Source organism: Anticarsia gemmatalis, chromosome 10 (assembly GCF_050436995.1).
Source record: "Anticarsia gemmatalis isolate Benzon Research Colony breed Stoneville strain chromosome 10, ilAntGemm2 primary, whole genome shotgun sequence".
Classification (NCBI taxonomy): Eukaryota; Metazoa; Arthropoda; class Insecta; order Lepidoptera; family Erebidae; genus Anticarsia; species Anticarsia gemmatalis.
In genome coordinates, this window is record NC_134754.1 from 7,280,732 (window position 1) to 7,308,315 (window position 27,584).

The window sequence follows — 27,584 nt, forward strand, 5'->3', positions numbered from 1 at the left end:
TATGTTGCAATATCGACAAATGAAAATCATTGTTATAGAGATTTACCTATTTATTAAAAATATCTACATAAATATTATCATTATTCAAAGTTAGTTATCAAGCCAAAATCTTATTTGTGTTATTCTACTTGAGGCTTTTGCCCGTTGTCATCATGACACCTCCAACAAGTGCAGCAATGGTAAAACCTTGGGCCACGATTCTTAGACGCATCATTTGCTGAGACATTCGTTTACGACCAGTTCGAAATGTCCATAGTCCGTATGACAAAGCTCCCACTGTAGCGAGGCAACCTGAAAGTAATTTATTTCATGGTTGATTATTATAATATGTTTAATAATGTCAATGATTTATCTATACACCAGATGAAATATAGGTAACGTTTAGAAATATTTCATAATAATCGAAAATTGCGTCACAATGAGTAGGTACTTGCGACAGCAATAGCAGGGAGACATAGAAATGTATGTAAACATAGATAAATAGCTCGACACACATACTTTCTATTAATTTGTAATTAAATAGTAAGGTAGTTAAACAATATGCACGTACCGATAGGGACAAATGGATTATCAGAGAATTTTCTCACAAATTTCTCTTGCGTTGTTTCAACATGTTGATGAGTTCCCATTTCTTTTCGGAGCTGAACCCAGTCCAAATCATTTGGCTCGTCACTGGACATCATGGTAATATTAATTTATCAATGAGGTAAATCGGTTATGTGAGGCAAATGGAATATTTTTTATTTTTCTACAAACATTACGGCTTTCTTGACAGTAACTTTTGATTTGACATTGACAGCAGTTTGACAAACTGTGACAATTCTCTTTTTTTTCAGTCAATGTTTGTTCCATTTATTATTTCCTTGGTAACATTCATATATCTAGTCGATTTTACCGATCAGGGTTGCTTGCACGAAAAATGTGGTTTCTGAATTGTGTTGTCTATACCTGCCAAATACTGCCAATTTGTCTGCCTGCCATTTTCATTGCCTTGTTTGCTCGTGATCGCATTTGAGTTGTGGCTTTTATCGAAATGCTGTTTATATTCGGAGCTTCAAATATCACCCTTGAAACTGTAAGTTGTCCTTATTGTTTGTCAATTCTGCTATATTTGATTAAAGATATTCATTTCCTGGTACATTTGTTATGCCCAATCAAAATAACATAGGTAACACATGTCTTATTTACTAAATTTATTCCCTTCTAATGTTTACAATTTAATTTTGGTTTTATTTATATGAATATCAAGATTATACTATTCTTTGCCGTGTTTTATCGCGTGGTATTTTGAAAAGTTTACTACAAAAACATTATACGTAACATACCTTCAATCATTCGTTAATTATGTGATGCTGTTCTAATGGCATTGAGAATTGCGAACATACGTTTAAGCCTCGTGAAGGCGCCTCGTGATTGATGCATGTCGCTATGCATGTAAACTAGTGATATGTTGATTATCATTGTTTATATATTTGTTATGATACTGAAGGTTATAGGTGTAACTTTTACATTTTGTATTAATTGAGACCATGCAACATTTAATTAGCTAGTTCAATAAAGCCTGATGGTCGGAATATGGCATTTGTTTATTGCAGGATGACTTTCCTGAGTAAATAACACAGGGAAAGTCAATCTAGGTCAATAGCTCATGTTAGATTTATCATGTATAGAGTTTTATAGGTTCTCATAGCATTGATCTTTCTATACTCAAATACTAAATACCAAACAAGGAAAATATTAGCTTTATTATTGATTAATCATGAGAAATATTGTGTAGGTAATTCATCTACAATAATATTTTGTCTGTGGTATTTATGTAGGTTGTCAATGATTTTGTTGAGATGTTGATGATAGCCTTCAAATTTAAACAACTTACATAGAACATCAGAAACTGATAAAATCAGCGTAGATAATGTATTATAATATTTTTTTATTGTTCCAGATGGCTTCGTCTTCCATTTCAATGAAGTCTAGTGAATCCCCAAGAGTGTCTTGAGCACTAATTTAGTTAATTTTTTAGTTAATAATCTCTTCTATTGTTATACTACATTTTTTTCTTTGCACTTTTTTTGTTTCAATGTTGTCAGTCAATATTGCCAACTGAAACAATCTTATCATTTCTGCTCAAGATAATAAAACATTCAGTGTTATATGTGCACCCAAGACAACAACAGTCTTTTTATTGTATTGATAAGTTATTTTAAATTTAAATATTTCATTTGACTTCTACATTATTTGCAAAGAGAACAAAATGGCTTCAAGTGACCCTGAAATTAAGGATGGATTCACAATACCTTCTTGGATGAAGAGTAAACCTGTAAAGTGAGTAATTTTATATTTTTCATTTTGTTTGATTTCAGAATTTCATATATTGTCATTGGTATCACAGTTCTTTTTATTTCATTCTAAAAAAATAAATCTATGTTATGTTCTTAAAAGTATGTAGGTCATAGTTGCTAGTACTTAGCTTCCAGTCTGTTAAATGAAATGCCAAAGTATTATTAGAATGCACTATAAACCATTCTATTGCGTTCTTGGCAGGCATTGCATTCAATGGCATATTTCTCTATCAGTTTTATGTTTTACTACCTTAGGAATAAGGTTACAATTTGTTTGAATGCTGCATTTAATGGGCTTGCCACTTAACAAGTGTGAAATTAAAACATGTAGGTACCTTACCTGTGATTTATTGAAATGGATTTATTATAGGTACTTTATGCTGTATGGATATAAAATACTACTATTTATTTATTGAACAAAAATAGTTATTTAAATTTGAAAAGATCAGTACCTGTCTATAGTTAGAGTGTTACCTCTTTGCTGTTTTTATTTTAATTAGGATTTAGGCCTTAGATTTAGAATAATTATGATGTCTCCACTCCAATTTTAAATTAAACATACATTTGATAAAATTGACATACTGCTTAATCTTTATACAGTGATTGAACATGTATAATTTATTGCAGATAAGAGTTTTTTGTTCATATTATATCTTTAATTTGTTATTATTATTAATAGCTTATCTGTTTCCAAGCACTTAAAGTTGAGTGATGATGATAAAAGTTGTGATATCACTGTTATTTATAAATATTGTTTCGGGTCAAAAATATTATACTTGTTATTGAGAATAATCACTTTTGAGGTGTCTACTGTTGGCAATATAATCAGTACAAAACCCTATTTTGCGACATCATTAACATTCCACCCATTTTCATTACATCATTTTCATTTGAAATGAATAAAATGAAAAAAAATATTAATCCATATTTAATCCGTGTTTTAAAGCCCTGTCTTTACTTAATATAGGTTTTAAATATGGACTGCATTTCTGAGTTTCTTTTAGTTATTATATTACCTTGACTTTAAATATTTTCATAATTATGTAATGATTAATATGTTATCTTTAAAAAAATTAATAACCCCAACAAAGGTCAAAGTAGTTCTGATAATATTGGTAGCTATGTACCTACATATTCAATACAAAATAAATAATCACGCGATAGTTTAAAAAATAACTCGGGAAATTTTAAAGAGGCTAGTTCCTTAGTTACCGTTCAAAGACCTTGTATAATTCCCGAACGGAAAGCTGTTTCGAAATATGTGTATATTTTAGGATATTTGATATTCTTGGGCAAACCGCCAACAATAAGCTCTTACGCAGCTTGGCGTATTGTATTTGGGAGACAGAGGATATAGTCGCCTATTGTATATGTATATTCCTTATTCATCCATACTTTTGTTAAAGCTAGGTTAAAAAAACGAAGTGCGTACCTATTACTAACGTTAGAATTAAAAATAGCTGGTAAAAATAGTGTTGAAATACGTAGCATTTTTTTTGGCAGCTCATCTTTTTTATAGGGTGGTACTTACTATCTCTACTGAAGAGTATAAAAAAAGTTGCAGAAAAAAAAATATTTTGCAAACTCGACTATTTCGATTTATTGATGTTTAAGATTCAGTTACAATTCTAGATAGGTACATCTCGTTTCCACTTGATTACCGTTTGTTACTTTCCACTGCCGTTTATTAACTCCAATTGAACTAGGAAAACCTTCATCATTGTTTGTCACAGCGCTATTTAATGTCTATTAATAACTTCGTAAAATTCCATGATCGCGGCATAACTATGAATTTGTTATTATATGGCTAATTAATCCAATAAATATCCATAGCTGTGGATAGTAAGTTGATAATAAAATATTTATCTCTTGAACTAATATGAGTTAAACTTAATAGTTAATACTACTCAGTGTATCTTTGATAGCAAAGTTTGATGAACCAACTTTCCACTTATAAGTGTCTTAGACAATGCAATACAATAGAGGAAAGACAAATAGTCGCATTGTTTTAAGTGGTCTACCAATATTTTGTTTCACGTTAGTGTCTTAGCTCAAGTGTTATACATATATGCCACTTTAGTCAAAATTTCAGAACCTAAACAATAATAATGTTATTTTGTAATACCTGCTGGCTAAAATGTATAATAGGCTAAATTTTAGAAGATATTATGGAAAATTAAGCGAGTAATTTAGCGAAAATCTAGAACAATGTTGTTTTATCTAGCTGTACCTATATCTCTGATAATAATTCAACGTAGACGGATGCTGATAAGTAAATGAATATGATTTATATTGCAACGTATATCGCACACGATTTACAAGATGTAGGTAATTACTTACATAAATATTACGTGGATTTTATCGCTTGGGCTTTCCAAAACCTGTTGTAAAACGTGATCAATGTGTTTGTATATTTTTTAACGCTTCTGAAATAGTACACAATAACTTGTTTTTGTTGCTTAGATAAAGATTATACGTAGAGGCTCGACTCCGACGTCATAGTGTGGTTCTATTTGCTGTTACAATAATCGTTAATCTATACACATTACTTTGTTATTTATAAACATTTTAAATATAGCTCTTGAAAGCCGTCATCGTATTGATAATAATTAGATTTTGCATCAAATGCTATTACATCTACATCTAGGGAGATTGTTATTCTGGTATTTGTTAATTTAATATCTTCTTGCTACTGATTTTTTTTCGACAAACAGTTTGTAAACAAAGATGCCTTTTCTCAAGTAAAGAAACACCAACATTAACACGTCATCATCTGAAATCATTATGCCTTTATTAATACTTTATGCTAGAGATAACTATAATTTTATACCAACGATTTCAACAAGTAATTTTGCTCTATGTTTGTTATTATCGCAGAGATGCAGTAAATTAAAAACTTAATTAGGTCTGGTGCATTGTAATTTCAAATGAATTAACGATGGAGTGGTAGTGGTTAACAATTGGTTGCACTCATTACAAAGCCATTCAATGGTCTCAAGCTTGTATTGTTGGCAATCTAGTAATGTGCACAATGCACATGCATCGAAATGGATCGAGTAAATTGCCATTTGAATAACAACCATTGGGCAACGATATCAAGGCAATGAAAGGCCGATTTCGGTTTCACTATTTAGTATGGGAGTTATTAGTAAACAGCTTGATAATTGGCCCTAAAATGAAAATTTCATTGACTCTGCAAAGTCCGAAATTGAGTTATTTGGGTTTGAACAATTCCCAGCATCTCGTTTGGGATAGCAGTTAATGCAGCTAGCTGCACGCCAGCTAATAAGCAAATACAAAGAAATAGGCGAAGTGCCAATTTATTTCAAGACCCGTCCATTCTTATATCAGGTCAGTGTGTGTTTATACTCAATGGAGAAGGTTCATGTGACGTCGGTATTTGTTTTTCATGCACACGTCCAAGTAAACAGTGGTGAGTACGAAGAAGTGGCGAGGTCAACCGGTTACAACTTACGGCTTGCGGAATAAAGCCGTCAGCTCTACGTAAACACGGGGGTGGGGCTCAAAGGCACGTCACCTGACACGTTTCCAAGTATTTCTACATTTACTCTGATGCACTGATCACATTACTTTGTTTACTGATAAAGTTATGATACCCTAATCACAATTTTTAGTGTCGTTATGTTTGCATTGACTTTAGCCACAGCATCGGCAATTATGGCTATTAGTAAGTCTTCAATAGTTATGTATTCAAAATTAAAAAATATTTATATAGCAATTTGGTTTCGTGCCATTACACCTGTAAGGACGTTTGTGACGTCACGCAATCAATCTTTGATAATGTCTCTTTGGGTACACTCAGGTAGAAAATATGATTTGCATAATTGCACGTTGTTTAAGTATATTTAATGTAAGTACCTAACAAATAGCAGGCTATTAAATATTATTGATTTTCCATTACTATAATGTAGTCATTACGTAAGTAGCTAATAGACAAAAAAATATTACTGTGCATATTTTGATTGTGGTATTTAGCCGATTAACGTTGGTTACATTGTGTGATAATTTTTAAACTTAAAGTCGTTTTAATTAGCCCTATGACGTCTCTGACTGGCGTTTATTATTTGACCTTAGTATAAATTAACTTTCATAAAATTATAAAAGACACCAAACATGCGCTTTAGAAAGTGATATCGAAGTTGCAATGGATTGTACACAATCATATGATATGAATATTTTTATGTATTTGTTCATGACATTAAAGTTGGATTCACTTCGGTTATTCATTATACCTTATCGGTCTTTGTGTGATATGATTTGAGTTGAAAGATTGATGTAGTTATGTCATTGTGCGCTTACTCATGCACAAATAATATGATTAATCAGGATTACTGTGATGTTTTGTTACAAAATTTGAAATGTTTGGTACATAATATGCAGTATTGTAAAAAAAAACTCTTTTTTACCGCGTAACAATCCCACAGTCACTGCATGGCAAGAAACCCTTCTCAAACGAGGGAAGGTTTGGCTTGAAGTCCACCACTTTGGCAAAGTACGGATTAGGGATTGTTGCAAGCCCTGAAAAAATGTGTTAAACTATTTTTAAACAACTCATTCCTGACAATTTCATCGTTTTACAAATGAAACTCAATGGTGACTGAATATGAAAAAACGTTCGCAGACGTTAACCCACAAAAGTGGTACTAGTGAACGAAGAACTTATTATCTTTCATTACGTTTTAAAATATCTAAGGGAACAAGAAACACACACTGGTCAATGAAAAAGGTCAGATGCGTAGTACTCGTATCCGATGGACCTGTATGACAAGATGTATGGATGTGAATGAAGCAAGGGATGTTTGTGAGGATCGTACAAAGTGGCGTTCTTTGGTCTCTCCCTTAGGGAAAAAACGTGATATTGTGAATGTATGTAAGTATGCAAAAGAACAAGAGATTGATTGAATAGTTGTCGGCCTATCGCCTTAATCTGATAACGTATTGTTATAAACAGATGTCTGAGTTCTATTATTATATGGTATTCTTTATCAATATAAATAACACGTCTCAGTAACGACACGTAATACGATACTTAATCGCAATGTCAATGTTTGTTGAGAGTGTAAGAGCTGGGCTTATGGTTATAATCTTTCACCCCACATGTAGTTTGATATCAGGATTTGTATTTTTATTATTATGTTTTGGAGATAAGAGTTAACTATAATATTTCTACCAAAAGTTTTTGCGAATGGTTTATTATGATTCCTTTTATTTCTTTTACAGTGTAAATATTTTGTATATCATTGTTGTTGATCTGGACATTTTTACTAAAGTTTTGTTTCATTCAGTTCTGATTAATTTCACACGCCTGAGGAGCTTCTTAAATACGCATCTCTTAGTTTAAAAATAAATATATTGCCACAGTAACAGATTTCCCAGAGTAAAATAACATTAAATTAAACTACATTATACTTTTAACCAGATCATAGGTTCACTTAGTTCAGCAAGATTTCAATGGGTTTCCTCCATTCATCTTAATAAGGAAATTATTTTTAATGTAATAAGTATCTTGAAATTAGAAGGAAAAAGAAAAATAGATAGGCGAACATAGCCTTTGTTTTTGTTTGCGGATATTGGCTAGTTCTCAGTAATATCGTGCCCACTTCTATTTTAAGCCTATTTACATTTTTATACGTAATACAAATGTTGTGGATGTTAATGACATCATGAATTCTATATTCGTGGAAGAATAGGCGGAGAGAGAACATTTTACAATTGCCAAGATCAAGTACATTCGCTGCGTGCTATTCTGAGCTTCTGTCTTTAACCTCTACTAAACATACATACCGCGTGACATGTTTGTTTGAAAGAGGGGAGTACGCTAATGAGCCGTTGCCATTGGTCGTTATATTGTGACGTATTATCGGTATGTTATTAAACTTATTTTTCAAAGTGACGTCTCCATTGTGTACTTGCCTCTTATCACTAGAAGATATAACGGCGTGTTAAGTTGCTAGGGTATATAACAAGAAAACACGCTCGGGTATTTATCAGTAGTGAAGTTATTTTACAGTTTTGCACAGTGTTAAGCGCCATCTATTGAATTCGTTCAATAGATCCAAAGACTTTTTTTGCAAAATAAAAATAATCACATTGTAGCGGTATTTTGAGATACACGCGACTAGAGACCGGTGAAACATTTCTAGAATTTTGTTTGCAAATATTCACAAAGATGTTTAGGAAAAGGAATATGGTGGCGCAGTTCAACAACATCTTATCGTAAGTGTTGTGGATTGTTTAAAGATTGTCCGACAATAATAATTGGATTAACTGTTTATACCAATACATGTAATCTCTATTGTTCATAACTACTACAGTGACTGCAAGTTTCCTCTCGGATTTCAGTTTGTTATATTATATTAACATGTCATTCTATGTTGTCTACAGAGAGTTCGATGCGTTCGCGGGATCACCCCCGGCGTTGGAGGACTCGTTCTTCATTCGATACCCTAAGACCGATGTACTGTTTGGCAAGCCGATCATAGAGAAGGATGTTCCTAAAGTGTTCAGCGAGCAGATCAAAGACATCAAGGCCGCCCCCGCTTACAACACCATCAAGGAGAAAGACTGGTCGAAGCACACGAAACCGTGTCAAGATGTGATGCACGGCATCCCGCCGATCAACACAGCTGGTGAGACCTTATTGAACATTTTAAAAGGTTATCGTATGACATTGACATTGTGTGTTGTCTGACTCGTGTGAATGCTTCCAATTTACCTACAGACCAGTCTTGTTTTTTTTTCGGAATAATATTGTGCTTCTTAGTTATTTTACTTTATGGCACTTAATTTCTTAGAATTGAGTAGTACCTATTTGTGCAATAATAAACCAATAAATACTGAATTGATATCTGATCAGTTAAATCACGCTGTGAATGGTCAATAATGTCTAACATCTGTTGAGTTATGGCTCTTTTGTTATTAACCTTAATAGATTCAATTAGTTGATATTACTCTTAATGAATTAGCGATTGATAGGAAAACTCTGGAAGAAACTTGTTCTCATTGCTTGGGTGTTGTTTCGGACTTGTATTCCTATACAAAAACAATAACAATAATGAGCAGCTCAATATTCGTCGTTTTAAAAAAACAAAACAAAAACAATTCAGCGGAATTTCCTTTGCAATCATTTTTAACATGATGATGATTAAATTCTCTCTCTCCCTCTATCTCATATCGAGTAGGTTTATTTTCTCTTGTTATTAAAATAATGTTTTCATGTCTGTGTCGTAATTCCCAGTGTTTGAATGTTCATAAATAAACAGTACAGTGTATGTAAATATGTGGATATCTCAACACATGATGTAACTCGTAGCTTAGTTACAGCGAGCGGTCGCATTCATCGCGTATTGCAACGTCTCAACTAAATTGTGCTTGTTTACTTTCAGTTAACTCGGTGACGTCTAAGCCGAAGCCGGCGGGTGTGGACGACGGCTTCAAAGGCGAAGGCGCGGCTTGCGGCAACTCGATTGTCAAGGTTAGTGACTGGATACTACTGACTTCATGTTCACTGACACACTTCGGCTTACCAAAATTGTATTTAATATACAAAGTTTCAAAGCCAAATATAATGTTAGGGTTAGTTTTTTACTTAAGCCGTTATTATATATTCCGGCTGTAAAATTACTTATATTTTACAATATTGTTCACTGATTCTCCGATACTAGCATTTAAATAATAATTGTTATCTCTTGTTTATAATAACTTTAGTATATTATCGTATTTTTTATTTAAAAAGTAGGTAATAAACAAGATTATTCACAACATGGCCACCTTGTTCGTAGATAAGGCAGTGTAATCGGCAAGAGGGGTCCATGTGCATATTAAAGTAGACCTTGTTAACTGGTATATCAGTGCGTTCTACTGACGGGGCACGGACATAGTTCTGAAAGACTCATGTAATATTTCATCAGTTAGTAGGTGATCTTTAGACTTGTAACGTGCTAAAGATGACATATTGATAAACTTTAATTAAAAGATGTTATGAGAAAGCAAACAGTGTGTTAATAACTGTTTATACTTCTAAGTTGTCGCGAATGAGTAAGCTAGTTTAGTGATTTGTTTTATTCGCAAGAATGTTAGTCGATTAACATATAGCTACCCTCTATATGACACTATGTTAAGTGAGCAAAACGGTTGTAGTTTTATTCGCATTACTAGATCATTTACACATGACAGACTATGGTAATACCTTACCAAAAACTGGCATTGACAACCTAATTTAAATGGCAGTTAAACTAATTTTGGTATGGTTTGTGTGCTACAGGTCGCGCACAAGTTGATATCGTCGAAGTCTTCCCGCGGGTTCACGATCGCGTCCCCCGAGGAGGAGGAGTCGTCTCCGCCGGACATGGGGCAGTACAACCTGATGCACCGGCGCGGCAGCAAGTCGCTCCCCGCCACGCCCGCGCACACGCCGCCCGGCAGCCCCAACTCACGCAGGCGGTTCCACGCTAACCGGTTAGTATTACATCACTATACTTGAGTTTCTAGTAGTGTGTACAAAAGATCGGTAATGGGTTCGTTTCCTGGGTAGAATGAAGATCTTTCCTGAACTTTCCTGTCAAAGAAATTCGCGGTTCTGGTAAAGCTGTACCTACGTGCTCTGCGTGCGATAATTTGCCGACACGAAACTGGTAGTGTCTGTTTGTCGTTCCACCGGGTTTAGAGTACCTGGGTATTGTGCACAAACTTGAACAGAAACCAGTCCTGCACAGTTGGCTAATTTCAATAAAACCAGCTCGCACTGTAGCCTGATAGCAAGCTAGAAGGGCTTTATAACTTTAATACACCACATCATCCGTTAACTATATTTGCAACGATCTCTTAATATTCATTCGAAATATAAGGTCAGACCATTTATTACACTGCACCTGCTTCAAACCAATGAAATGTCTCGGTTTCAGTTAATGTTGCGATGGACGTATCGTTTTCGATTGTTAACGTTAGAAATGAACACAATGCAGTTGCAAGGGTAAATATAAAATATTGATAAAATCTATGTTAACTGTAAATTCACTAGTTCATTTTATTCAATTAATAACTGCTAGAAGTGTAGTACGTATCAAACTGTGTCTACTGTTTTAAGTATTGCAGGGTTCTAACATAGACGCAGCCTCTATTCATTTCGGGTAAAAAATAAAATCTAAATATATTTTCTTAACTTGTTCACATCTCAGTTCAGAATATAAAAGAAAATAGTAACTTCTTAATTTAATAGGTACAAAATTCGAATCATTAACTTTGCAACCGGTATAGTGTTGAATATTTTCAAAATAAACCTGTTTGGTTGGACTTACCTGTTTTGTATGCGACATTTACGTCAATAGTGACCTGTGTAGTGTATATTAATTTGTGTATCGCGATCTCAACCGGTCTTGTAGGTAACTCGTTTTGACACACCCACAATTCATTTATTGCTTTGTTTTATTCTTCTAGAACGTTCTTACATTCGAAATTAAAACTAATCGATCAAGGTTGCTAAATGTCGTGTTCTTTTTACTCTTCAAGGCAATTTCAATTTGCGTCAAATATGCATTCGTATTGCTCACGCGTGCAGTTTAAGATAAGATTGTAGGAAACGCGAATGTCGCAACAAAATATGTCCTAATTTCATACAGTTATCTCAAATCAATAAAGCCGCCTACGCACAATGACAAGTCTTATTTGTGAAATTCTTATTAGGTACGTGTCGTTAATATCGTGTTATCGTTTAGTATTAGAAGATAACATTTTAGGTACTTGCATATCTTGGTACTAGTTTTTTTTATATGTTTATCTTATATTATTTTTACTTTCTCTGTTACAGTTATTTCACATCTCCCTTCGAGCCTTCAGAGGACTCTCCTAATCGATCCTGGTTGACTATGGCCCTGCTGGGCTTCAAGAGAGACCTCGCCACATCTACTTCCACTTTAGCCGAGGAGGATGCTATTGATATTACGCATGGTAAATATTTTATTAATCTACGTATTTACCTACAGACTTTATGTTGTACTTGATAAGTTTCTATATAATATAAACGGTCAACACTGTCAGGATAATGTACCTAATATTTCATTTCTGGCATTTCAGGTCGTCTTGCGGAATCAGTAGAAAATCTTGGCCCTGCACCCCGTAAGAGGGAACCCGTCAACATGTCTAACGAGGCGGCCGCTCAAGCCGCCAAGCCGGCCAAGCCATCACAAGCCTATCGTCCGAAACCTTCAGAGTTGCGCGAAATGAATTTCTGGTCTCCCACGTCCATGTGAAGACGTCACATAGGGTTACGTTTTAGTATCTATCTGTATGTTAAAGTCGTAACTCATTTATAAGGATTTAAATAATACACGTTCGTGTTTTTTGACGCACAATAGCGTACGAGCCCTTCCGGCTACGACTAAGCAGTTTTCAGATAGCCGTATGTTTTTGTGACGTAAGTTTTCTACTACAGGGATCTTTGAAGTGTTCAGACTTGTTAGTTTTGAGATAGCCGGTGCCGTGAAGTGTACTGTGAGTTATATAGACGAGTTCATCAAACGTATGATTTTTATGGGAAGTAGATTGACAGCAAGAAAGTGTTTCTGTGTGAAACTCCGTATTAAACCATCTTGAAATGTTTTCTGCTTTGATATTCCACTAATATAAGCGTGTCGCATGTAGGTCATGTAATTGTTAAGATTAATTGTCTATAACATATAGTTAGGGTAAAGTGTTCTGTCCTAGTTCTCTTGTGTCCTATGTATTCGATTCTTTTTGCATATTATGTTTAGTTTTATAAAATACCATCAGATATATAAAGTAACTTCATTGATATTAATAGTTATATTTTGTAATCATGGTATTTTTAAGTAATAACATTTTAAATATACATATTAGACGATATTTTGTGACTTATACAATGTATGAACTGTATGTAAATATATTATTGAGTGCATGAATTATGTTTTCTAATATGGATTTTTGTGATATTATTTATTATATAAAAAGTATTCATATATATTTTCTAAATTATATGAATGGTGTAATGATGGAAGTATTAAGGATTAAGACTTATTTAAAATATTTTTGTAGTAAAAGTTATGCATAAAAATAGATTGTGGTTTGCATAATAAATATAATATTTGAGCAGAAGTTATAAGATTGTATTTAGATGTAACAGTCTTCTTGTACCTTATCCATAATTCCGTAACAATCTACGCACAGAATTTAACATAATATTGAATTAATAAATATTGTTGATCTACACTCTTCAAACTGGTGTTTAATTTATTGTTAACCATCTTTTCTGAACTATATCTTATAAATTTTCTAAATTATTCGAGGCATTAACAATACCTTTTGTGGAATAAATTAATTACGATTTTTAGATAAATGTGACTTTGCTTTTTAGTTTATGTAGTAGGTTCTCAGACCAACTTCTACATTTCAAATAGCCTGTAAAAATTATATTGAGTTTACAGCCGTTTAGACTACACTGGCTGATACTGGTCATGTACTTAAGTTGGTTTGAGTACATTTTAAAAGTGATAATTTATCAAATCTGGTAAGCCTATGTAACATTTTTCTTCATGTTAACTATAACTGTCATACCTACACGACTACAAAACATATAAGAAATATGTCTAATATTATTATGAAGAAAGATGTTACCAGATGCCAGAGACAAACTTGTTCTTAAATGGAAATATCTTTAGCGAGTCACTCAGACTCGCTGCCTCCAAAGCACTACCTTGGTGTGTTTCCTGCCACGTTCTAGTTTTCATATGTGGTCTCCATTGCGCTGAATTAAGTTAATCCACGTATGATCGACATACATTTATAATAGTCCCTTTCAATCTATTAAGAAATGCAGTACGTACCTATTCCACTTTAGCAAAAAATTAAAACAACTTGGTATCAAATAAAAAGAAAATATAAACTAACATCGAACAAAAGGAACTGTATTATTATAAACGATGACGATATTTTATGTACTGTCGATTGTATATCGTCAGGCACGAACGTTAGTTTTTTATAATAAATCACTGGCAGTTAAATAAGTTCCCCTTGCGTGACAAACGTTCGTGTACATTACACCGATTACTGAGCATTGTGTTTTTTAAAGCTTTACCTATTTTTATGAGATTAACCAACCATAATGCTATAGCGTTTTTTTCCTAATGGCTAATAACGTAAACGAACTTATAATGTAAAATATGGGTAGAAGCATATTTAGGTTATTTATCAAAATATAACATGAACATTGTTTATTTTTCATAAAAAATATTATGTTAGTTAATGAAAAAGCATTAGCGTTACTTTTCTTAACATCTATGGGGAAAAACGGATCCAAAATGATAGAACGTAAGTAGTTGTCATATCAATGGTCTATCTCTACCATATTTTTTTTCCAGAAAGTTCAGTGACGTTTATGATATCTTCTCGGTAGGCGTTTATTTTGGTTTTATTTGATTACACGGAGAATTACTGTGACGATGTGCTCTTATTTCACAATTCCATGTAGCAATTGCCTTTTCTATTCGTTCACAACGCCGAAACTCACGACCATAAATAAGATTTTACAGCTAAAATATGTATATAATGTAATATCAGAAAAATATGAGAACTAGATATCATGTCACCGTCAAGTTTTACTAACATGGATATAGTTTTAGCAAAAATAGATAAGAGTTCGGGTTTTGTGGGTTGAAAGTTACTTGGTGGGATCAAAACAAGGTGAACAAGTTATATTGTTATAGGCAGTGAGGTACCTGTATCGTAGGCTGGCACGCGATCTAACGCACGAACCTTTCGCATGGCAGCTTTGGAAGTTTATAGCTTCCCTGTTCTGTTGTAATTCGTCGGCGCCCTGTCGATTTAGTAAGGTCACGTTATGTAAAACCTCGCATGGTAACAGTTGGAATCGGTATCGGTTTACGGCTTTCATAAATACGGTAATTACATAGCAACTGAAAGGAATTTTCATAGGGATAAATTAAGTTTGCTTCAACTGCTTGTAATTTTGCCTTTGTAGAGTTGACAATTGTTATAAGCTTAATGCAGTCTGTAACGGTCAACAGTAACTGTAATCATTGGCTAATATATTCGTCAATAAGTATTACCAATACCTCCGTGTTAATTTAGAGTACCTAATCTTTTCAATGCACAGACATATGTATGTTATCATTAGAGGATCAGACTATCTCAGTATCTACCTTTTTGAAATTAAAGGTTGTAACATTTTGGAGTCACCATACACGGCGCAGTGACTCGAGTTGTGTGCTTTGGAAGCGAACAATGGAACGCTTATTAATTGCATTTTATATTTTTCACAAGAAGTTTGGTGCGTTTTTATTACGTCGCATGGCACCACGTGTAGGTATAGTTCGCGTGGGCGCCACGCCACGCCTACATTTCAAATAATTTTATTTCCATACCAGTTACAAACAGTTTTTATTTACCAAAAGTCCGTTTAAGTAGGTACCGAAATCGCGACTCATAACACCTACTTCAAAGGCATAATAAGTTCTAAAAAATAAAGCCTTGTTTTCTCACAATTTTTCTTCCGACTTTTTAATTAGTCTCGTTTCATTACTCAAATCGGATTTGCGTTCGCGCCCGCGGCTTTTAAGGGAAGCCTAATTTTGTCGTCTGAAAAGGAAATACCTTGAGTAAGAATTAAAGTTTTTTGCAAACTCGAATGACTCGGGGTGTCACTTTTAATTTGGTGGCCTACATCAGATTTTCAGTCCGCTTATCTTAATACTTATACAGACAATATTTCATTGACTAAAGCAGTAAGAGCATGTTAAACTTTCCTAATTAGTCATAATATATTATGTTATTCAAATAATGTATCGTAATAATAAAAGAAACAACAGTATTGGTTCACTTTATATACTTAGGTACTTTATGTTGGGTTTGTAACAAAATCAACGGAATAAAGGTAAGTACCTATTAAAAAATATACCTTTGTCGAAATATAGCCTATCTAATTTACTTATTGCATAGCATGTACGTAGAATGTACATCCTTTATGTACAGTACACATGTTTACCTCATAAACATGTGTAAAAATGCAAACAATATAACTATTCGATACATAACAACATATTTATAAAAATTAGCAACAATTAATATTCGATTAAATAATAGCCAATGTTGTAATAACGATTTTATCCCAACAAGGCTTAAATCAATTAAATATTTTAATAAGTTTAGCAACTACTTCAAATGTATTTCATATTTTGTTGTATATCCACGAACTTATACCACTATACCTCTCCTGGGTCTACAGAGATGAAAATTAATTAAACAGTTATGGGTTAATTTGAAACAGCTGGTTCAGATATTATAATGGATATTGGAACCCTTTGTTCTTATTAAGATGAAACTGAAGTGTCGACACAACGTGAACAAACCAAACGCCTCAATGTCAAACAAACTCCGATCATTTTAATTACACTAATAAAATAGAAAATGTGTTTACGTTTAAGAAATTTTCAAAGACTTAAGTCTAGCCTGAAGTTTTATTTAAAGAAACTATTAATATTGTGAAGAATCGTCCAATTTGCCGCTGAACGTTGATTGTATCGTAACGTTTAGCTTATCTCGATCTATTCAAAGTTATCTTGATTTATTTATGACAAATTAGAAAAGCAAAAAGCCTCTCCTTCTAATTAAATCCCTTTCGTTGCCTCTACCAAATTTCAAACATCTGACAGTTACGTCTTCCATTCATCCATAAAATCAAACCCGGGGTGGATTTAGTCGTTCGGGTTGTAGGTAATTATTATCTTGATAGAGACGATCGATCAGCGTCCGAACACCAACATCTAGTTTAGGTGTAATGAATTCTAAATCTAGGGACATATTGATTTAATTATTTTCGACGCTCTAATAACCTTTGTGAATGAGAGACAGAATTTTCCGTTGATACCGGTTTAATTATTGATGTTTTTTTGTTTCGGTTGTAAACTACTGTCATAAATAAAATGCATTGCGTGTAAACCTCTAACGGATAAAATAAACAATAAAAGGAACCTAAACCCATTTATCTATTACTCGTGAACCTTAACATTTTTTCATAGCTACTACGCTTTAAACTTAAATGTAGTATCGATTTCAAATGAAATTTAGATCTAATCTCAAATTGATTCGGGATGATCGCACCGACCAACCGCGCGAGCAATCGAATTTCTTCCCAGTCAGGTCACGTACTGCTTCGTAGGACCTGCATGCTACGTATGGCTACCAAACACTTGTATGTATCATAAGGCTATATAAACTACGAAATAAACGTGTTATATTTTATTAATTCAAGAACTTTGAGTAAATTTTCGATTACCAAAATGAAAGCTTCGTTATCACTTCTCTGGATGACTTCGTCTAGTCTAGTTGGTCTGTTTTTAACCCGAGACATTTAATAAATGTACCGCTCCCAGTTTCCCAGCAGAACACATCAGTTTAACTGTCACTTGGTGCTATTTCTGACTCGAAACAATTCCAGAAATGAAATATTTTTAAAGCCATTTGCTAGAAAGCCTTCCACCTAGAGCTACACAGAAGTTATTTTTTATTTATCAGTTTTGCGAAGAGAGAACTCGCAATACATATCATGAATGGAATCTTTTTTAGCTTTTCCACATAAGTGGTTTGATGTCAATAGACGCATTTCAAACAAGTAGTACCTATATACGTATATGTTACTGTAAAAGCCCGAACTGTGGTAAATCCTAAGATTTTCCGGTAAAACCTAAGATTTACCAACGCTCAGTGGTAAAAGTCCGAACAAGCCAGAATTTAAAAACTATGTTACGATATATAAAAAAATCCTCCTTCATAACTATGTTTATAACTATTTCAGGGTATAATTATATACTGTGACATAGTTATAAAGAAGGAGTTTTGGGCATAGCGACATGGGTAGGTTAGGTTAGAAGGCTAAGGTGGGAGCGAGCGAAGCGAAGCTCCCACCTTAGCCTTCGTGGTTATTTTTTTTTAACCACCCAGAAGGAGGAGCCCCGCGAAGCGGGGCTCCGGCGACATCTCGATATCATCAAGTGAATATACGTAAAAGTTCGAAATAAAATAATTATTCGGACTTTTACCATTGCGAGTTGGTAAATCTTAGGTTATACCGGAAAATCTTAGGATTTACCACCGTTCGGGCTTTTACAGTAACATATACACATATATTAGTGTGAGGAGCCGGAGTATTTTGTATGTTCGTGTATTTATTACGAAACATTATGCGCCTGAAGTGCAAGTCATATAATCTGTCGTAAAGTTGAAAACTTAGTCGTGTTAAGTGGTTCGTCGACTTCTAGTTTCATCCTACGTTCGTTGCTCTTTCATAACTTAAATGTTTCGACAGTGTACAAACAGATACATTCTGAACGTTACAGTTCGTGTATACACAAAAAATACTCTTCTTCATGTGTCACAAATACAATTCTCTAACATCATTTTCCGCAATTAAAATGCTAATAAGTACTCATTAGACTAAGTAATATTTAACCGCCTCCCAGGACTATAAAGCCAGAGTGATCATATTCATATGGAGTAAAGTACGGCACCGATTAGCTATTTTCTCAATTTTAATGGTTCCCTCTCCGGCAATATAACGCTTTCCCTTTTTCTATATTAGTAATTCTTCTTTATGATAATAGCAATATGGCTTTTTCGGACACTTAACTAAATCCTCGGTAATAAATGAAGGCAATTTATTTAAAGTCCTATAAACTTTATGACTGACGCGATATTTTCCAATTTAGCTTAAACGAGCGCGTTTAATCTAGACATCAATACCGAACTTCGAGACTAATGATAATAATACTTATTTAAATAATGTAACGACGAAGAAGAGGAGCGTACGCGGTAACAAAATGGAATTTAACGTCGGTTAACCATGCCCTTTGGACACCCACTGTCATTATCGTTATTGAATAGCAAATAAGGGCGAGTATACACAGCGAAAGGGGTGCGGCGACGCCACCAAACCGGTCAATATGGCCGGATTACCCGGCTTTGTTCTACTGATGAATAATTGTGTCCAGTATCCGACCGGGATTAAAGCGCTTTCTACTGATTTAATTGACAATCCTAGTATGATTGTTAGCTATTAATTGAACAAACTGAAGGTTTGAGTGATCCGATCAAGATGTCGGATGAATGACAGGTTCAGATTAGCGGGAAATTAATGATTATATAGCTAATTGTTTGTATTTGGTCAGCAGATAGTTGCGAAGCTTACCGTTTATTGAGTACATGCGATTAGTGCAGGCGGCGAGGTACTACGTAGAGGCGGGTTGCAACGTTATATCCGGATAACAGGGCGACGTCCTGGTTGAATTACCGGCTTTGTGTGACTGATGACTCATTGTGCAGAGACCTCGTAAACTGTTATTGGAAATCCCTCCCTCCATACTTCATTATGTACTAGATAGCATTAAAACTTTATGCATTTTAGTAATCCCACTACACTATTAGCGAATAGCGATTGGATAACTTTGCATTTTAAAAATCTGCTATCATAATATAAATAGAAGCAGTAACCTAGAAAATATCGTTACCTTAAATTATCATAAATATGAACTTAGTAATCGTATCACTCGACTCGTAACTCACATTAAATATTTAAATTATTAGAATCAATAAAAAAGAATATTTAAATAGTTAATTCCACTTTAATATTTTTTGCTTAAAAACAATGACGATAATGGTTAACTGTTAATAATCATTTAAAACCATTCAGTCAGTAGCAGGCAAGATATATTTTTAGGTAAAACTTGCTGTCACAATAAACTCACTCACCGTATTAGACTTGCAATTAGAACAAGGAACTATTTCCATGTGCAACGGTGCAATGTGGTGCAGAGCTACGGATCGTTTCGCTGATCCACGTAGAACTCGAGCGACATCATAAGTTCCCTCCAACTAAGTTCTACGGCTTTATGCGTCTGACAAACTGTTTCCAATGTGTTCAACGTTTTAGTACAATCTACCTTGATCAGGTATTGACTTAGTAAGTAGATACACTATAAAGCTTGTACTCACAACGTTTTATCGCAATGCAAACTAATGCTTGCATGTGTTGTCGCATGATATTAGAAAGTCTATGTTCATTTGGTAACTACCTACTAACTAGTAAATACACATCCGTAGGTCCGTTGTCAACGATAGCGGTTGGAGTGATAGTAGCGTTAATTATCCTGCAGAATTCAGCAAAGGACTAAACGGACCCCGGTCTAAATTGACCCCTGACATTTGACGTTGTACTTATGTGCTTAACCAACCTAACGTAGCGTCACTAGTGCTTAATATGTACTTAGTTTAAATACTTCGTCAAAGGAATTTGCCTGATTTTAGGTACTCAAATGTTTCATTTTAGACTTTGAATACTGAATTTGGTAGGATTCCCGTGTTAATACTAAAGCGAGAGTCTGTTGATTCAAAGAGATTTATTCGTTGGTATTGAATAGATTTGTTTGGTCTCAGAGTACGGGATATTATTTATAAAATTCACGTTGAAATGACGTAGGTTTGTAGGATTTGATCTGACTTAGATTACGTAAACAAAGAAGCCGGTGATGGAGACATTAATTGTTCATTTGGAGTCAGCTCCACTACAATATTTCATTCAATCAAAGTTGATTTAAACAACTGTATCCAAACAGTTCACATAAAGGGTCTCATTAGGGCGGCAGAGTTATAACAATGCTATTACGCAACCCGAACCTTGTCACTGTGACCGCACAGTCCTAAAACGGATTCTTGGGCAATTCTCTCGTCCCACTTTGATTTGCCACCACAATTTATTGTACGCGCACGCACCGCGCCAAACAAAGGAAATCTCGATCCGAAGCAGCATTGTTAGCGTTTAATGGATTAGTATACCGAACTGAATTAATTACTGAAACGTACACGTATTGGGAAAAGTAAATAAGTTTATGATTAAACTCAATATGCTTGCCTTGAGGATTGACTAAGCCACACGTTATTTAATTCGTTTTGGATCCATAAATTTATATGTTATTATTTTGAAATATTAATTCAATCACATCGTCGTCCAGATTACTAAAAAATGAAAATGATGTATCGGTATTAAATCGCGCATTCCCTGTAAAGGTTGTTAAACACTGGCATGTTATGCAAAACAAAATCAGTGTTTTACAAATATGTTTTTGCAACACGTAAACTTTTTTAGCTGTAAACAACAGTCAAATTCCCCGACAGACTTCCACGTATCAAATTGAATTTTCCGATTAAACTTAGAATATTTAAACGGGCCCATTTAGCCACCGTGTCGGTTCAAAGCGCGACCGCAACATTCCACAAAGGGTTTGCATTCCACGTCGCGATTGTTTCATTTGTACTTACACCAAAGGATTAGGTATTATTGGATCGAACCAGTACTACAAAGAATGATACTGTTAGATATAGTAAAACATATTATTTATTTGGCTGTTCTTAAAGGCAAAAAATAAAGTTAGTTCTTTATTAGTAAGCAATTTAGGTTTTCCAAAGCTACATTTTGTATACAAGCGCACTGATAATAATTTAGGTATAATCTTACTTTAGTCCACAATCGTACAAGCATACAGGGCTGATGCCATCGAATGAGAATACTTCATATTCTTGTACAAAGCTCGAAATTTCGTAAAGATTATTTTTTTGAGAAATATCCGCATCTAATATCCTTATTTCATTGAATTAGAGGACCGTTGGATCTCCAGATTTGTAAATGAAATAATTTTCTTAGAATTCTAAAACGGATGTGATGATGATGATAAAATTAATGTTTAATTCATTTATCAAACGAATGGAGGTGTAAGTTTCAATTGAAACTTGAATATAATAAAACAAATAAACGTTAGAAATAATGTAAGTAGGCATCATGTTTCCGATGCTTTTAAAGTAATTGTCTTGGGAGAAGGTGAGCGGTGTTGAGTGCCGCAAGTGACAACGAAAATAAACTTTATTTTTCTGGGAATTATTTTAAACAACGCAAATAAGTATTTTTTTGCTAAAGGGGTTTCGTGATAATGGTACTCTACAATCACTTTTATTTTCGCACAATTAGGCCCATGAGTTTTTAAGTGAATAATGGTTGTGCATGGTCATCATTAGCACGAATCTATGTGGTATATTTCCATAATCAGGCGGTTAGAATGAGTCTCGTTTTATAGTATTTAATTAATTACATTGTTCTTATACTTAGTGGGTGTTTCAGTTATTGTGCGTGTATATTAGCTCTGTCTACAATAAGAATTACAGGGTGATATATTGCAACTTATCATTAACATCACCAGTAGGAATGCTGCTAAGCTCGTTTACATAGAGGCTTAACGACCCATACATAGTTAGCAAAGCATTGCGTATTTAAAGCAATTAAAACGAGGTGACGTCGGGATCGTTTAGACGTAGGTACAAAGTTGAATTAGGCTTGGTTCGCATGTCGCTGCGCGCTGATTTCCCAGAGGGCCTGTCAATTCCTCTGAGCTAGAATACCACTAGCTGCACTCCACTTGATTAAAAATTAATGTGTTTTCAGGTTGCAATAATATCATTGCATGGAGAGAACACGTTTAATTATGTTTTTTTTTAATACGGCTCCGTGCGTCGTAAATGAAAAGACGGGTAGCGGCGGCGGTGAACATTTTTAATCAACGTTGTTAATGCATTACGATAGCGCGCCATGATTTAATATTTTGAGGTGCTACGCCTTCGTAACTTTTGCTTCATAATGTGATATTTAGAGAAAATGTAACTCATCTCTACAGATTTTAACTGTCTCCATAAATTTAGACAAATTAATTAAAAGACTTTAGGCGGCTAAACTTTTAAGTAACTTTGTAGAATATTTAAGAAAGCATTTTTTAAATTATTTATCTTTTTGTCTACAGCCGATTACCATCCCAATGCCATACAAGGCGTTCCCGGAACGGTATCTTTGAGTCCACCACTGAGTTCTTAATAATTAAGTTCTACGCAAATCGAACATTGTAGTTGTAAAAGCTCTTAATAAGGTCCTCGAATAGAACTCTACATCCAAGGTTGTTAGCGGGTAGTGGTAGCGTGACTTTTGTTTAATATTACATAAGGTAAGTGCGCACTTACAAACATAAAATAAATAAAGGTGTTTGAGCATGTGGTTGAAATAAATAGAGTTTATACTGTTATGAAAATCGGTTATAGCATTTAAGTAGCACGAGCGAGGGTAACACTCGGTAACAGAGGTTAGATGGCAGCATCCAGTTAATTTCGTTACGATGTAGATAGAGCACGTTGCCATTTGCCTCCGGCTCGTTTCCTCTTGCCACCTTTTAATTTCTATTTAAATATGTTCACTGAATAAATATAACAACATTTTCTACGAACGGCCGAAAAGTTCATTTCTCATAATTAACTTTAACTTATAAGTAAGGCAAGAGGAGTTTGAAAATTTAATAAAATCTGTCTCTGCGTATAAACACGGAGCTGTGACTAAATTGCTGTTTTATTATTTTTTAAGGAAAGCTTTGTTTCATTAAGTATATTATGAAAGAAGATACGTAAAATACAAATCTACCCTGTAGATATAATAACACACTGTATTCAGTCGTTTCAGAATACGTAATAGAACATTCTACAAAATAACTTAATAATAAAACGAGCCCCAGGCTTGTCACATGTAGTGCGTAATCTTAAATGGTGCAAGAGCTGGCTACGTTGTGAAAATAATATTTTATTACTCATGTTGAGGTTTATCATGTTGTCTTACAAAATTAATCGTGCACTGTGAGTGTGAAACACTCACACTCACAGTAAAACGCATGAAAATGTTGTATGATCATATATGAAATGTATTTAAACTCCGCCCCATCGAGGCAACAGTTGTGGTGATCTACAAAGTATCCTAATTCATTTATGTCCAATGCCCTCTCTAAATAAGTGGAACTGTGCATCTTTTTCGTTTCTTTCTGTCATTTAGGTACCTAATAGTAATCTTATTTTAACGAAGCAACATTTCCTAGCGCTCGTACCAATAGTTAAGGATCCCGTAGCCGTGCCGCCTAACGAAGTTTTTTCCCCACTTTATTGATAGACCAGCTATACTTTCTTCTGCAAAAACTGGCACTTTGTGTCAACTTTGAGTAAGATTGATCAATTTCATTATCCGATATTAGAATATGTCAACATATTAAACAATCGTTAAGTATCTGATTGATGTGAAATTGATTATGCTGTTGAATTCCGTGCCAGCAGCATAAGGTTCCTTTGGATTTGATTTTAATTTAATTTAGTAAGTTTTATTTATACGCAGATACAATTCTGCGAGCTTATTTCGTATTCCTATGTAGTGACCATTTATATGAATGTTAAAATTGCATAGTCATTGTTCATCCATCGGAAATAAGAATATTTCTTCAGCTCTTTTCATTAAAAAATATTTACACTACATGCTTGTATCACGAAGAAACTCATTGAACGGAGACCAACAGAGCTTTACGTTAAATGGGAAAATAACATCCCGCAAATCGTTCGGTAATCTAACTTGTGATGGCAGACGTTCTTCGAATTTCCTGTACACGTCCCTTACTGAAGCCGCCGACGCGACGACGGCGACGCTACGCTAATCCATTCTGGTTGTAATTCAAAAACGTATTACCTAGATTCAATAGGGTATTGTGCGGTACGAGTTTGGCTACGAGGCTCTCGGGCGCTATAACGGACGCCACCGCGCCTTTATGGAACTGTAATTAATTATCTAACTTCCCAGCCCCCAAGCAAACTCACGCTGATCGCTTCAAGCCTTTCGACAATAGATTCCGAGTCCGATGTCTTGCTAATTGACTAATGGTAGATTACATATTACATTAATGGCCAGTCAAGTTCCCTATAATTATGTGTATGAATTAGAGCTGAAGTTGCCTAAGTGGCGCATAAAATGTCAATTACTAGAAGATATATGGGCTGTTAAACGTTAGTATAATTATGTGCGCACAACAATCTGTTAATAGCGGTTTCCATGAATATTAAGAATGTTGCTAAGCCAATAATAATCAGGGTTATATTAAGAAGCTTATCTTTACTCAGCCCTCAGACCCTAAACTTATTAAACAGTAGGTATATGACTTATTGAATCAAAACAATCATAATCCCTATGTTATAGAAGACTTAGTTTTTGTATTTTACTTACTTTGTACAAGTATAAAAGTATCGGCATACGACACGAGTGTAAATTGTACAATGTATCGAGAATTCACTCAACTTGTAGGGAACGAAGAAGTTTGGAAAGGCACGTCAGCCGCGGTGAAGTGCAACAAACCAATGAAAACAAGACTTGTTCGTAGGAAGATCGTCCGCGCTGCTGAAGTTGTGCGAGCAGGAAACATTCAATGATTCCCGACCGCGTCCGTATTCACCTCCCCCCCCCCCGCGACCCGCCTCGCCTGCCTCACCAAAATATTTTGTCATTGCATCTTTGCAAAGTCCAAACTTCGTCGTCGGCGTATGTTCCGTATACTTATTTACTTTACTCTAAATATGTGTAATGTATGTTTGACGTCAACGTTTGAGTTGAAAGTATGGCGGTGAACTTATTATTTCGGCATTATGCTAGAACCTTTCAACTAATTAAAGAAACGTCTCAGTTGACATACATAATTTTATTACGTGTATACCGTAGGCGGGTCTGATGTTGGGGATTATTCGAAGAATTGTTTAATGAGGTCACGTCGAGATTTCATTCTCGATTTTCAATTATGCCTTAGTTATTTCAATTTATTTGAGTACTCATCTATTCCAAAATTTTCGGCAAAATGGAAGCAGGGTCATTAAATAAATATCCCCGACTGGAAACTTTGTAAAAGTTCGTTCTGAGTTTTTCTCCTAAACAAAGAAAACAAAAAGTCTCGCTTGCTTTCAAATATCATCATTTATAACAGACGGAAGTGAATTACGTTTTTGATTCAAAGAAAATCAGACGAGGTAATATTATCCGACAAGTAACAATATTTATATCACGGAGCGCCGAAGAGTGGCGAAGAGCAGCGGAGAGTGGCGAGCACCAAGTGAGGGTACTGATTTAAATAAATCCGTCTCAACGTCAATTACTTGCTTCACGAGAAACAACACAACAATCATATTTTATTTTCGTTTTGTTGCCTCAAATTGTAGTTCTGATACTTCCAATCTAAAAGTATTCTCGTCGGCTAATGGAGAAGCAAAATTTCAATTGTCATATTTTGAGGCCAGACAGGTAAATTCCGGAAATAGGTTTTGCATTATACAGAAGGCTCTCCGAGCTATAGTTTAGTTCAGTTCAGATATAGAGCTATGTGTCAAAATCAATTTTCACATTTACAGGTCGCTATTTTCAGTGTAGTCTGGATTTTACCGTTCTAGTCTAAGCGCAGAGCGCGACAACAATGTGTTGGCATTAAATGTTTCTCTTTATGTATTATTTTATAGCAGGCCGTTTGTTTGTTACAAAGTTTAGACCAAGTTATTTAAAGCTGATAACTATTTGTTAGCGACGTTGACCATAACATGAATGATAAGTTTACAAAACTAACCACGAAAAGCCTAACACATTCAATAAATTATTACAAAATAAAACATACCAATAAATTTTAGACATATATCACCAGGAATCAGACAATGAAAAACAATAGAATTTTCGTCGTTACAGAGACAAATGTGCGGTCACAGTATTGATATATCCAAATACTGCGAATGTAATCATTCACAATTCCCAAATCAGTAAAGGTTCTCACGCACCAATACCAATCAGTTATCGTATCGCTACCGACATATTTGAGACAATTGACTATCGTTACTCTACATAAAGACTAGATGTTAGTAAGTATTTGAAAGTTCATAAGTGGCGAGCTGGCTCCGAGACTAGCGGCGGGTCTATTTGAGGAGCAGACAGAGGGTAGGTGTAAGTGTGCATAGCGTCGAGCTGTCCGGTCGCGACACGCTAAATGCAGCCGACTGCAACGACACCGATTTGCACTTTGCCATCTGAATCTTTAATAGCTCAGGTTATTTCCACGCGACTCCGCTAATTAACTTAAACTGTATCGCTCCAACCATTTAAAAATGCATTAGCCATTGTTGGATTCCGCTTTTAGGCTGAATAAATTGATATGGCGTGGTAAAGTCTGGAATGTTTGATGTTATTTGTTTTGACTTTTGTAACACGCGCACATATTTTTTTATGTAATTAGACAATACAGTCAGCATAGTCACATTTCGCTAATCACTTAATTTCCATTT

At 34.6% G+C, this 27,584-nt stretch overlaps 2 protein-coding genes across 3 annotated transcripts; one reads left to right on the top strand and one right to left on the bottom strand.

The window, feature by feature from the left end:
- Nucleotides 1-29: 29 nt before the first annotated feature.
- On the bottom strand, nt 30-805 carry LOC142976071 (HIG1 domain family member 2A, mitochondrial). The gene is made up of 2 exons (XM_076119282.1): nt 551-805; nt 30-291 (listed from the first exon to the last, which is right to left on the bottom strand). Exons 1-2 carry the CDS (start codon nt 681-683, stop codon nt 125-127), a joined length of 300 nt encoding a protein of 99 aa, XP_075975397.1. The 5' UTR covers nt 684-805; the 3' UTR covers nt 30-124.
- A 135-nt stretch (nt 806-940) lies between these two features.
- LOC142976070 (uncharacterized) lies at nt 941-13,592 on the top strand. 2 transcript variants are annotated; one of them, XM_076119279.1, is made up of 7 exons: nt 941-1,075; nt 1,943-2,322; nt 8,745-8,989; nt 9,746-9,834; nt 10,624-10,817; nt 12,166-12,305; nt 12,432-13,592. In XM_076119279.1, the coding sequence occupies exons 2-7, from the start codon at nt 2,252-2,254 to the stop codon at nt 12,605-12,607; spliced, it is 915 nt and encodes a 304-aa protein (XP_075975394.1). In that variant the 5' UTR covers nt 941-1,075; nt 1,943-2,251; the 3' UTR covers nt 12,608-13,592. The 2 variants fall into 2 exon arrangements, with proteins under 2 accessions (XP_075975394.1, XP_075975395.1); XM_076119280.1 differs by lacking the exons at nt 941-1,075; nt 1,943-2,322 and adding an exon at nt 8,424-8,576.
- Nucleotides 13,593-27,584: the final 13,992 nt, after the last annotated feature.